This window comes from Galleria mellonella, unplaced genomic scaffold (assembly GCF_026898425.1).
Source record: "Galleria mellonella isolate WM207_F2 unplaced genomic scaffold, CSIRO_AGI_GalMel_v1 utg99, whole genome shotgun sequence".
Lineage (NCBI taxonomy): Eukaryota > Metazoa > Arthropoda > Insecta > Lepidoptera > Pyralidae > Galleria > Galleria mellonella.
The window spans coordinates 1-13,665 of record NW_026442184.1 but is presented as its reverse complement, the minus strand read 5'-3'; the positions used below and the strand labels follow the sequence as shown (position 1 = coordinate 13,665).

The window sequence follows — 13,665 nt, the reverse complement described above, 5'->3', positions numbered from 1 at the left end:
TTTATTTATTTCTGTATTTTTTTTGTTTCTGTACCCATGTTGTATGATGATGTCGTAGTTCTGCCGTAAAGCAGCTGTATTGTACGACTGTGAGATTACGATAAAATAGAGTACGTAGGCACCGCAGCAACATACCTCTAAGCTATAGTAACTTACTATAACTCCCATGTGCTTCGCAGTTTTATAATGAACATTGCACTGTACATATCTACAGGCAACGGCTACCACTGTCCATCAAGCAGTCCGACAGCTCGCTTGATACTCCATAATTCCAAGCATTATAATATTATTACCTAAGATACGAATTTCGACATCTTGTAAGCTTGACAAATGCAACATCTTATCTACAATGTTTCTGGCAAATAAATATCATTTCATTTCTTTATAATATTGGTATGTTATTATTTATTATTGTTGTTTTTTAAACGTTGGTACGTGACAACGGTCTGTGTATACAGGGCACAGTACATTATTGGTAATGGCTTCACCACACACGTGCACATGTGACCTTACGTTTGGATCGCATAGAATTTGTGAAGACGTTACAGACGCGACTGCTGCATACGAACGCAAATATTGACGTTGAGTGATTGCACTCGAGCGAGCTACCTCCCCCCCCCCCCCCCACCCCACCCGCGCGCTCCCTCCCACACCGCCATCCCGCCACCCACGCGAGCGTGAACGCCGCCGCCGCCGCCGCGACGTGACGCGCCGCATGTCAAGGACTCATCGTCACATCTGACAAATAAGTGCATCTCCACACCAAGAATACCACACGAGCACTCACCCACCTACACGGCCGGCGGACTCGTCACTTTCATGTATTTAATAACTTTTTTAATAAGTTTGCATCCTCCTTCTGTGTATTTTACCGTCCATAAAGAATTGTTCCATTTGATTTTGATGATCAGCTATTGATTGATGACCTACCTTTTACTATGTCAATTCTCGTCATCGAATTTTCTTATAAGATATATTTTTTATAAGTTTTTTTTTTTTTAAGTTTTAGGAACTCTTTTTGTTTGACTTAATATTAATAAATAATTAATTAAACAATTCAATTCGACTGTATTTTGTAGAATATGTGTGATCCGATTTTGTTGATTATATATATATTTTTTATTACAGAACGTTTTGTCTCGTGTTGGCCGCAAGCTGCTTTCGTCAGACTAAGATGGTTTTGAATGATAATACGAGTATCATGTCGTGATCGTGATACTATAAAAGATATATATGTACAAGTATACAACATTAAGAACGTTATTAATTTAATTTTTTTGGAAAACAGAATAGAATAGAAGTTGTTTTTTTTTTACAACACAGGGGGCAAACAAGCGTGCGGCTCACCAGATGGTGAGTGACTACCGCCGCCTATGAGCACCAGAGGCATTGTAGGAGTACTGCCGGTCTTTTAAAAAGGAATATGCTTTTTTCTTGAAGGTTATGATGTCGTATCGGTTCGGAAATAATGCTACTGAAAGTTGATTTAATGAGTGGTTGTGCGTGGAAGAAAGTGCCTAGAAAAATGCACGGTGGAAGACTGCCACTCCAGATGGTTGGGATGAAACTTTATGGCTGGTTGTACGGTGTCAGAAATCAGCAACAGGTATCAATTTCAATCAAATTCCTCAGAGCACTCCCCGCAGACACAGACGCACACAGAAATGCAACATCTCTACGCAGTTTCAGTGGGTCGAGTCAGACAGTAAGGTAGTATTGTATTTTCTCCGTAGCATCCTCGCTTAATATCAAGTGGGTGACTTGCGTCGCCCGCGGCCACGACAGCGCAGTGCACGCATCACGGAGCTACGCGGCCCGCGCGCTGCCTTATTGCCGCTACCACTATACGAGTACGTGCCGTAGAAATTTCATCTACCAATCGACAAAGTCGTTACCATATTATAGTATTTTATATATCTTTACCAAGTTTAAATTATCGTTACTTTTCAACCGACTTCAAATTGAAGGAAATTCTCAGTTCGGTTGTAATTTATAAACCAATTTAGATTTTTTTTCTACTTAATAGGATACACTTACTTGGTTTGTGATATGGTAACGTGACTTATGACACGGTCCACGAACACAGCAAAATGTATGATTTCGTCATATTATATCACATCATATAACAGTTAATATAAAACAATATTGCAACTAGCTGAGGCGAGAGTATCCATCATGTACATAATTCTGAAGTGCCTACACCAGTTTTTTTTTTTATAGAACTTAGAATGGCAAACAAGCTGACGGCTCGCCTGATGGAAAGTGGTAACCGTCGCCTATAGACATGAGCAGTACCATGGACATAACACAGTATACTGTTTCGCCCATGATACTCCCCATGCGTTGCCATTCCTGAGGACTCAGGTGTTATTCCTCTGTACCCAGTAAATTCACGCCATATCCCACTCTTCAAACTGAAACACAGCCATGCAAACACAACTGCTTCACGGTTGAAACACGAATGGGACAGAGGTACCCAAGCAATCGACTTTTGTACAAAGTCTCCCTCTGGTAACAACCATTGACGAGTGTGTTATGCTCTCCGCCAATCTCTCTCAATGAAGATTTCATAGAAATTTTATCAAAATCGATTCAGTAAACTTTTTAATAAAAATAACTAGTTTTGCTACAATTGAAGTACCGACTAAGAAAACCGTTTCTATTAGGGAATACAGTTTAATTTAAATAAATTATGAATATATTTTTCCAAATGGACCCGAATCGTGGAGCTAATTATTTGTAGAGCATTACAAAGCGTTATCATTTATGAAGCTTTCAACTCTCCAACTGAAAGGCTAATTTAAAAGTTTCAATCGGTTTCAGGCGAATAATAACAGGGAGGGGCGCGCGGCGCACGAGCCACGTGGCGCGGCTTTAATCAACCGCCAGCCGAGCCATTTATTATTGTTTTTATTCTTACTTCGACGATTCTTCCCCGTCAATAAGCGTGAAACTGCTCGGTTCCATCCGTCATTCGTCGCGTTGATAAATTCGAATTTATCATCCGCTCTCGTTCGCCGTTCTCCGTCCCCGCACTCCGCAACGCTAGTTGCGTAATGGAAAAAACATTTTACACCATTTTCAAAACAATTTGATATTCTATTTAACGACCGAACTACCTACGTATCGATGGGTGCGAATTGTGATTCAATTATACATACTTTGTTTACAGAGGTAACGTGTGTCAGTTAGTAAACAGCCTTAGCGTGTCTTTGTATCGAGTTTTATCATCTTTGAATAACAGCGTAACGAGACTAAAACTGTGTTAACGGGAGGAAACAATATTGTAACTAAAAGTTCAGGATTAACAGTTACACAATAATATAGGATTGACAACGTCCTTTTTAAAGCCGCTTAATATCGTTGTACCGACATTTGTGGGCTGCGAAGGTTGCGTTTGTTCTGATCGAGAGACAGCACCAGCTCTAAAGCCTCCGCCGCACAGTGGCCAGTATTTACTATTTAATTTTTTACTATAGCGGAATTATTTTATTCTCTACGTTGTAAATAACTTCAGACATTCGTAACAAAACTTTTAAACAATTTCTTTTTGTACTAGTTATTTAGACCTGTGCAGACGAAGGACTTTTTGGTCGCAGCCAATTCAATATTGTTTTTATACCACTGAGGTGGCAAACAAGCATTTTATCACAGTTGTACCTTCACGGACTTGCATGTGTTATAGCAATCAAAAGTTTGTGATTGATTGATGTGAGTATTTCATTTAGATGAACATGCACGCTGAGCTTTGTCCCTTAGTTTCGTGAGTTTTCAAAGTAACTAGGTACTTAGCATTATTGATATTTTTAGAAAATACTTATACTTTTCCATAAAAAAGGTTTTATGATAAATACCTGACCAGATTCGCCGTTTAGGGCATTTTCTAAGGTTAATTTTATACTACAAGTAGTTCCCGTGCAATCAATTTAAAGATTTCTGTGTTTTCAATAGTCGCATGTCTACGAAGTTCTCTAAGTGGCATCAATCACGACGACATACTACACACCTAGAGCTATTTAATATACCTGTGTAAATGTATGTCAGCATATTGTAAACACGAGTAGCTATATAGGTAGTACACACCGTCAGCTCGCCAGTAAATAAAACTACATTCAGTTTAGTTCGTAAATTTGAACTGTGTTTATTTGGCGTTCCATAAATTAGGTGGAAACGAGGGACGGGACAGTTCATCAATGATAAACACAATACGCATTATTATTGCATACAGAGTGAAGGGTCATTTCGTTGTGCGCTAATTTCAACTCAATATCAATTGTCGCTAAGTTTCGTTTTAATAAGATACAATAAGTTGAAGAGAACACATTCGGAACGATCATTCTGTATGAGAATAATATAAAGGAATATGGCACGCTTCGAGGGTGTCGATCCGTCGCCCGGCGCCCCCGCTGTGGCGGCGGGCGCGCTCGCGGTCTGAGACGGGCGTGATTCAAAAACAATAGTACGTAAAAATCACTTTTAGTAGTAACAAATCCACAAAGTATCAACGTAACAAAGAACGTAACACAGTAACGAGGAACAGAGTGACACACAGTTTATAATATCACACGGGGACGCCACGCCGCGCGCGGGCGTCGCCGCATTCGACTACCGCGCCGCGTAATATGGTACAGGGTCGCTATATACACGCGCGCACGCTACGCACAGACGGGCGCGGCTCACGGGGCGTGCAGGGGCGGCGCTCCGTCACACAGTGGTCTCGCGGTCCACGTGGATGTACTCGACGGAGCGCTCGCGACGTCAGGACGACGCTGCGGACGAGGCGCGCGACGCGTCGTACAGCAGCTCCTCGGTGAGGCGGCGGCCGGCCGCCAGCGCGCCGAGCAGCTGCTTGTCGGCGCGCCGCGCCCGCCGCCGGCGCAGCGCCGCCGCGCACACGAGCGCCAGCAGCGAGGCGGCGGCCGCGACGCCCGCCGCCGCGCCCGCCACCGCCGGCGCGGCCAGCGCGGCCAGCAGCCGCGCGCCGGTGCCGCAGCCGCCGGCCTCGTCGCCGCCGCCCGGGCAGTCGGGCTCGCCGTCGCACCACAGCTCGGCCTCCATGCAGGCGCCGAGCGCGGCGCAGGGGTGCGCGCAGTGCGCGGACGCGTTGGGCCAGGCGTCGGCGGCGGCGGCGGCGGCGGCGGCGGCGGCGGCGGCGGCGAGGCGCTGCAGCGCGGGCGCGGGCCCGGCGCGCCACACCTCCATCCAGGCGAAGTGCGCGCGGCCGGGCTCGCGCGCCGCCCACACCAGCAGCAGCGCCGCGGGCCGCGCGCCGCGCCCCCACCAGTCGTCCGTGAACACCTGCACGGCGCGCGCCTCCGCGCCGCCCGGGCACACCGTGCGCACCAGCCTGTCCGCAACCATTACTCTGGCTCAATGCATACTATCATTGAAGCTGAAACTTAATCAAATCTACTGAATATATAAAATTCCCACATATATAAAATACGAGTAGTAGACTATACAGAAAACGTAATGATACAATAAATTCTACAACATGATACTATTATATGGACTATTTCCAGCATTGGACCAATTTTAATGATTGCTTTAAGAATAACTTCAGTACTAAGAAGGGACGTAACTGGAACTTAGGCGTACTTCCAAGAGTCTACTCTGACGCTACTTACCGAGAACTATGAGCTTCGTAGACGAGGATACGATTCAAAGTGTGACATGGAGGAGGGTCAGAGTTGGCCACCGTAGCCGGCAACTCGTCACCCCAGACACGCAAAAACACAGACCGATTACCACGTGCCGCCAGTAAAAACGGAGTTTCCTCGCATTCCGACATGCTGTTGTCTCTGTATAATAAACATAATAAAACGTAAAAATACTGTAATATCTAAATATAAGTTAATTAAACTTATATTTAAATACAGGAACAATTATTTGTAATATAATTTATATTATGCTCACATATAAGGATAAAGCAAATGAACTCTTTGTCCGGGAGGTGGTAAACGTCGACGTGCAGCACATGGTGGTGAATATCCAGAAACATGGGACCACGTGCCTCGGAATTGCACATGCCTGTGGTCTTCGGCTGGTAATAGCGATCTAGCCACTAACTCTAACTCTAGCGCCCCTCCCGCTGACTCTAATCGCAATGGTGTGCTACTATTATCGCACACACAAGCTATTGGAACCTGCAACATAAAATGTTACGTTATACAGCCCTTGTTTGATCTCTTTGAGTTAAAAAATATTGTTTTAATTTACTACGCTACACTCACCCTGTATCCTGGCCATGGTGATTCATATATTCGAAGATGTGGAACACGTAATGGAACTTCCATATCATCATCTAAATCACTAAACTCATTTTCTGACATATCCGCATCGACCGCCTCCAATCGTGGTTCCACTGGATCTACCACACAAGTGGACCGCCCCGTCAGTGTATCGGATCGTGTAGAACACATTGGTTCCCGACCGAAAGTTGCCGCAGTCAAATCAAGTACGATACGGCCACTGGGTGCCTGAAGTCGATATATACAGCGTAGCCTGCGAGCTCCTCCACGTCCAAACCAAAGAGCGTTGCGTGGTGAAGCAAAAGCACCCGGTATATTCAATATACGTGCACATTCGCTTGGTATAGCACGAGTTCCTCTTCCGTTGTCCAGCAATGGAGCTCCTTCTAACCGTGCATCTATGAATTCATAATGTAGAGCGAATGCAAGAGGATGTGTAGCCGTTCCTGGTAAAGAAGTTGCAGCCAAGGATAACAGTGGCGCGGCTGATACATAACCGTCCGGCGGTGCACAAGGACGCGGTGACCTCGTAGCGTTAGCGAGTGCGGCTCGCGCACATAAAGCAGGCGCCACATCACAATAGTGACCTAACAGTAAAGCGCCTGCTTCACCTGCTCCTCCACCATCCCAGATGCGCAACTCTACTGCACAAACACCACTCCCTTCACGACCCTCACGCCCCGCAGTAGGGGGTGGCAAAGTCCGTGGCATTGGAGGTCCATTGCCATTTTCTTCCTCTCGTTCTCCACTCTCAATTCGACGTGGTTCAACTAACGAGTAATGTGTAAAGCTGGAGAAATAGATCCAAACAAGATCCCCTGTGGAAATATTGTTTATTTAATTTTATATCAAATATAGGCAAAATTTAAATATTTTTCATTACAATATACTGACCTGGACGTCCGTGAAATGTCCATGTACAGGTAGTGTTGGGAGGTAACGTGTGAGCGGGAGCACGTAGTCGTCCTCGCCTGCCGCGTCCGCCGCTTGCGAGCGTCGAGTTCGTATCCTCCTCGGATGACGATGCTTTCACATGAAACTCGCAGCGTCGCGCTTCTCTGCAAAAAATGTTAGCATCATCAGACAATACTTTTTGTGTTTTAAAATTATCTCATTAAATGTAAGTATTACGTAGAATTATTTATACAATTCAGCTGGAAACCATCGCTCACCTCGCATAATCAAGTGAATCTGAATCTGCAAACACTACGTCAACATCTAACTCAAAACCACGAAGAGGCGCCGCTGGAACGGCAGGCCTCAAGGGTGCACTGAACGGTGACGAGTGGAAGGCGACAAGCATCTCAGGGCCGCGCGACGTGACCCGTGGCAGCCAGTCGCCGCCGCAGTACTCCACCAGCACCGGATCGTCAGTAGATGCCCCATCGTAGAATATGAGGCGGTCTCGCTCGCCCGTGCACTCTCGCCATGCACGCACCACCCGCCCAGTTTTGTTTAAACTGGATTTGAATATACAATATATGTTGTTATAATATATTAGAATGATCTATATTTTTTTTTTTTTTTTTTTTTTTTTTTTCATACTATATGTACGAAATACAAATATGACAAAGGTACGGTTTTACAATTTTCTTCTGGTAACTGAAGAAATTCAAAAACCCATTTTTTTTTTTTTTTTTTTTAGCATTCTTCGACTATTTATTTACGTTAATATCCACCTCAAATGCTTTTCAGGTCAGACCTTTGTCTACTATCAGCGAAATTACTATTAATGTACGTTACTAAAAGCCGACTAATGAAACCTGTATTAAATGTTGTTTATTGTAAATCGCGCATATCTATTTTTACTATTTCTGTCGAAACCTTTGAATTGTATATATTAATGAATATTGTCTTATGGTTTTAAAATTCATAGAATTGTTATAAAAAAAAAACATAAACAGTGTTTAAAAAAAGGGCAATATACACAAAATGTTAATACATGACAAAATATCTGAAAATGAGTGAACCGCGGGTACTCAGAGTTTAAATCATACAATTTTATAAAACGTCTAACTACTCTATCTATATACGAATATGTATTAAAATAACACAACTCACCTAGCCATTGATATGGAGCGTTTTATTTGCATTTTGTGTGAGTATTCCTGTCGAACCGAAATCATCGCATGTTTACACGTAGGTATATCCTTCTGACGCAAGCTCCAGTAACATGTAACGTTCCTGGTGAAAGAAGTAATAAATAATTCTCATATTACTGCAAATTTAATAATCTACGAGTGTATATATCCATTACATAGCTTTGCATAATACATGCCTCGGATACATGCCGGGATAATTAGGACTCTGAAGTCGACAGGGCTTCCGATGGCACTCCTCGTAAGTACGCGTACAGTAAGTGCCCGGGGAAACCGCGCCACGCTCTATGGGTGCTTCCATCGCCCCGAATCTGTGTGCATAAGTAATGTAGAGAAATAGGAAAACATTTTTACGTACATGAATAATTCATGGACTAAAATATACCTGACTACGGCGTCTCGCTGAGCCAGAAATTTATATCGCAGTTGAAAGCCGAACGGCTCGCCGAGCCGCGCGCGGAATAACTTGACGGAGACGGTAACGGTGGCGGTCTCGCTGTAGTAGAGCGCGGCGCCGTCCGCCTCGCCGCACCACGAGCCGCCGGTAAAGGGCCGGCCCAGCTCGGACAGCTGCATGTAGCCGTCCGGGCAGCCGTCCAGCGCGCCCGCCTCGTAGCGGCCCACGCGGAACTTGTCGAACGCGAGCTGCACCAGGTCGCCGTGCGCGCCGCCGCCCGCCGTGAACGTCAGGTGGCACAGGAAGGGCGCGCGCGGCGCCTGGCGCACCGCCACCGCGTACGCGACGCCCGCGCGCCCGTAGTACGTGCGGTTGCACACGGTGCAGTGCGGCGGCTCGTCGCTGCCGTCCGCGCAGTGCGGCCGCTCGTCGCAGTACGCGTCCAGCCGCACGCACTCCCCGCTGCGGCACGCGAACTCGGCCACGCCGCAGCCGCCGGCCGCGCCGCGCACCGCCGCCAGCGCCAGCGCCAGCAGCACGCGCATCGCCCACATCGCACTACGCGCCTCGCGCCGCTCGCCGCTCGCCGCTCGCCGCTCGCCGCTCGCCGCTGCACAGCTCGCACTCGTGCTCGCTATCGAACACCTCGCTTCCTCATGCTCACGAGTCCGTCACACACACGGCACCGGTCGCCGAGCGGCCGCCGGCGGCTATCTCCGCTGTCAGCGGGAGCGGATTCTTCCGCCCACTACTTGTGACATGAAGGGCAGCTGGAAGAGAAACATGTTCGCTTACAACGTACATTAATATAATCATACTATCATTTTCACGGGAATTGGAAATAAGAAAACCGATGAAATAGATCTCTTCTACTCGTTGATAGCGTATCAACGTACAACATCACATACAGCCGCATACAATTCAATATATTTACTCTACAGAAGCTGCTTTAACTGCAAATCATGGCTATTGTGTCGTCTGTGTTCAGTTATAGATTAATAATACTTTGATAGATAGATAATTTATTACCATTACTTACAGCACACAAATTACAATACAAACATACACATAATACACAGTAAAAGAGATAAAAGAATGAAAATAAAAAAAAACAGAACAGAAAAAAAAAACAAAAAAAGGGGGAAAAGAGATTTCATAATTCAAAAGTAGTGCATGATACAATGTGTAATGCATGGTATAATGATAGTTGTAAACCACTGTTTCGGAAATTAATATTTTGGACGTTTGTCAATTCTCATCGACGAACTGAAAAAAGAGAAGCGAGGTGACACGCCTCAAACACAAACTAGACCAAATGTCATGAACGAATTATACCAGCCGCAATGCCACTACATTATTGCTGAATTATTATATACACATGAATTGTTATTATCAAGTATTTTATTTTATTATTATTATTTAATTTTACATTTCTGCTACATGTTCAACGGGCTTTTTAGACGGTAAGAAATTGGAATTTAAGCACCTTCCGTTGTCAGATTGATCTGAAATTTGGTACACACATTTAATTTAGATGACAATACAATATATAATAAAATCAATAACATTATAAATCTAAGATGGCCGCCGATACAAAAATGATTACACACCCCGCAATATGGGTATCAAATTTTATACACTAGTAAAACACGATGATTATGTCAAAATTTAAAATTCAAGATGGACGCCGTTCCAATATGGCGGACTAGGTACATATTTTTCCACAACCACCACAATAGGGTATCAAATAATAGGACTACACTGAGACACCCAGACACTAGACACTCGGACACTAGACACTCAGACGCTAGACCTCAGACACTTGACACTCAGACACTAGACACTAGACACACAGACACTAGACACTCGAAACTCGACACTCGACACTAGACACTCGACACTCGACACTAGACACTTCGACACTCGACACTCAGACACTAAACACCAGACACTAGACACTCAGACACTCGACACTCGACGTCACTCAACAGTCGACACTCGACACTCGACACTCGACACTCGACACCCGACACTCGACACCCGACACTCGACACTCGACACTCGACACTCGACACTCGACACTAAACACTAGACACTAGACACTAGACACTCAGACACTGGACACTCAGACACTAGACACTCGACACTCGACACTCGACACTCAAATACTAAACACTAGACACTAGACACTCCGACACTCGGATATAAGACACTCAGACACTAGATTCTCAGACACCAGACACTAGACCCTCAGACACTAGACACTCAGACACTCAGACCCTAGACACAGACACTAGACACTCGGATACAAGACACTCAGACACTAGACACTCGGACACTAGACACTCAGACACTAGACACTCGACACTCGACACTCAGACACTAAACACCAGACACAAGACACTCAGACACTCGACACTCGACGTCACTCGACACTCGACACTCGACACTCGACACTCGACACTCGACACCCGACACTCGACACCCGACACTCGACACTCGACACTAAACGTCTAGTGTTTAGTGTCGACTAGACACTAGACACTCAGACACTGGACACTCAGACACTAGACACTCGACACTCGACACTCGACACTCAGACACTCGACACTCAAATACTAAACACTAGACACAAGACACTCCGACACTCGGATATAAGACACTCAGACACTAGATTCTCAGACACCAGACACTAGACCCTCAGACACTAGACACTCAGACACTCAGACCCTAGACACACATACTCTATACACTCGGATACAAGTCACTCAGACTCTCGACACTCGACACCTGACACTCGACACTCGACACTCGACACTCGACACTCAGACACTAAACACTAGACACTAGACACTCAGACACTCGACACTCAGACACTAGACACTCGACACTCGACACTCGACACTCAAATACTAAACACTAGACACTAGACACTCCGACACTCGGATATAAGACACTCAGGCACTTGACACTCAGACACCCAGACACTAGACACTCAGACACTAGACACTCGAAACTCGACACTCGACACTCGACACTCGACACTCGACACTCGACACTCGACACTCGACACTTAGACACAAGACACTCAGACACTCGACACTCAGACACTAGACACTAGACACTCGTCACTAGACACTCGACACTCGACACTCGACACTCGACACTCGACACTCGACACTCGACACTCAAACTAGACACTAGACACTAGACACTAGACACTCGACACTCAGACACTCGACACTCAGACACTAGACACTCGACACTCGACACTCAGATACTAAACACTAGACACTAGACACTCAGACATCCAGATACTAGACACTCAGACACTGGACACTCGGATACAAGACACTCAGACACTAGACTCTCAGACACTTGACTCTCAGACACCTTTTTGGCCTCAGTTCCGTCGAACCCAAATGTACGAAACAGATATATCATCAGTTTTAATTGACTTTGGCACAGACGGCATGCACGTTATTTACCCTAAAGCCATACAGTTTCCAGCAAAATTCAATTATGGTACGGCTGAAAAAAGGATGTTGCCCTTAGTTTTGTCATGAGCATTCACCGTCCATAAAATGCAGGTCAGCACCGTCGACCATGCAGTAGTATATTTGGGCTCAAAATGGTTTGAGGAAGGACAAGCATACGTGGCTCTAAGTCGAGTCAAGTCTCTGGAAGGGCTATGTATTGAGGAATTAGATTGTACTAAATTATCAGGTAAGAAACCATATAATAATGATGCACTGAATGAATTAAATAGAATGAGGAATATTCGGTAAACAATTTCACTAAATACTAAAAGCAAGAAAATAAAAATCGGTAAAAAAACTTTTAAGTTAAACGGTTTTATTTTATGTGCACTGAAAACTACAAAATAAATAAATAGTTACTTACCTATCAACCTACGTAGGTGATCTCGGTCATTAATATCTCTGATGGTAGTGGTTGTCATAACATGAACCATGTCAGCGGCCGAAAGGCAGTTCATGAGAGAACACTAACACCAGGGTTTGCTTGGTAGGTAAACTAAGCAGCCCACACTATAACAAGTAGGTATTTTGACCTTCTAGTTCAGAAATATTTTAGTACTAGGCAGAATAGCTTTTAGGCATATTAGACTAAAATAAAAACGTGGGGCCCCTCTGAAATCATACCTATAGCAGAGCATATCTTATACTTTGGTAGATCATGAGCTCGGCGTTCGTTGGTGAAGCCGTAACGGCTGGTTATTGATGGTCAAAACCTCCAGTTACGATTATAGTAAGTCGATTCAGCGGACCCTGGACTCCGGAGCTATGAGATTTCGGATGCGACCGGGATAAACCGCTAGGATGATGATGATGACGATTATAATAAGTCGATGTAATCCACACTTAGTATAGTATAAAATAATACAGAAATAGTTAATGGGCCCCACGTTTTTATTTTAGTCTAATATGCCTAAAAGCTATTCTGCCTAGTACTAAAATATTTCTGAACTAGAAGGTCAAAATACCTACTTGTTATAGTGTGGGCTGCTTAGTTTACCTACCAAGCAACCCCTGGTGTTAGTGTTCTCTCATGAACTGCCTTTCGGCCGCTGACATGGTTCATGTTATGACAACCACTACCATCAGAGATATTAATGACCGAGATCACCTACGTAGGTTGATAGGTAAGTAACTATTTATTTATTTTGTAGTTTTCAGTGCACATAAAATAAAACCGTTTAACTTAAAAGTTTTTTTACCGATTTTTATTTAATTATACGAAACTGAACTCTCAATATTAAACAACTCATCGACGAATAGTCGATGCACCGTTTTCATGCGCTGTTCATAACATTACATCTAGTTCCAGAGATTCAAACGATGACTTTACGTTTTAAACAAGTACACTCCGTTTCGCAAATTAAAAACACGATTGTCCT

General features: G+C 44.6%; 1 protein-coding gene across 1 annotated transcript; it reads right to left on the bottom strand.

Moving 5' to 3' along the window:
- Nucleotides 1–4,111: 4,111 nt before the first annotated feature.
- LOC113511381 (uncharacterized) lies at nt 4,112–9,438 on the bottom strand. The gene is made up of 9 exons (XM_031909039.2): nt 8,736–9,438; nt 8,530–8,661; nt 8,313–8,435; nt 7,424–7,711; nt 7,146–7,309; nt 6,234–7,069; nt 5,917–6,146; nt 5,628–5,801; nt 4,112–5,347 (listed from the first exon to the last, which is right to left on the bottom strand). Exons 1-9 carry the CDS (start codon nt 9,299–9,301, stop codon nt 4,759–4,761), a joined length of 3,102 nt encoding a protein of 1,033 aa, XP_031764899.2. The 5' UTR covers nt 9,302–9,438; the 3' UTR covers nt 4,112–4,758.
- Between the last annotated feature and the right edge of the window lie 4,227 nt (nt 9,439–13,665).

Excerpts from the sequence above, each read along its gene's own strand:
- LOC113511381 (XM_031909039.2), bottom strand. The coding sequence starts at position 9,301 with ATGTGGGCGATGCGCGTGCTGCTGGCGCTGGCGCTGGCGGCGGTGCGC. Across the intron at positions 8,662-8,735 it reads CAGCGAGACGCCGTAGTCAG|ATTCGGGGCGATGGAAGCAC; the intron begins GTATATTTTAGT and ends TTATGCACACAG. Across the intron at positions 5,802-5,916 it reads CATTTGCTTTATCCTTATAT|AGACAACAGCATGTCGGAAT; the intron begins GTGAGCATAATA and ends TTTATTATACAG.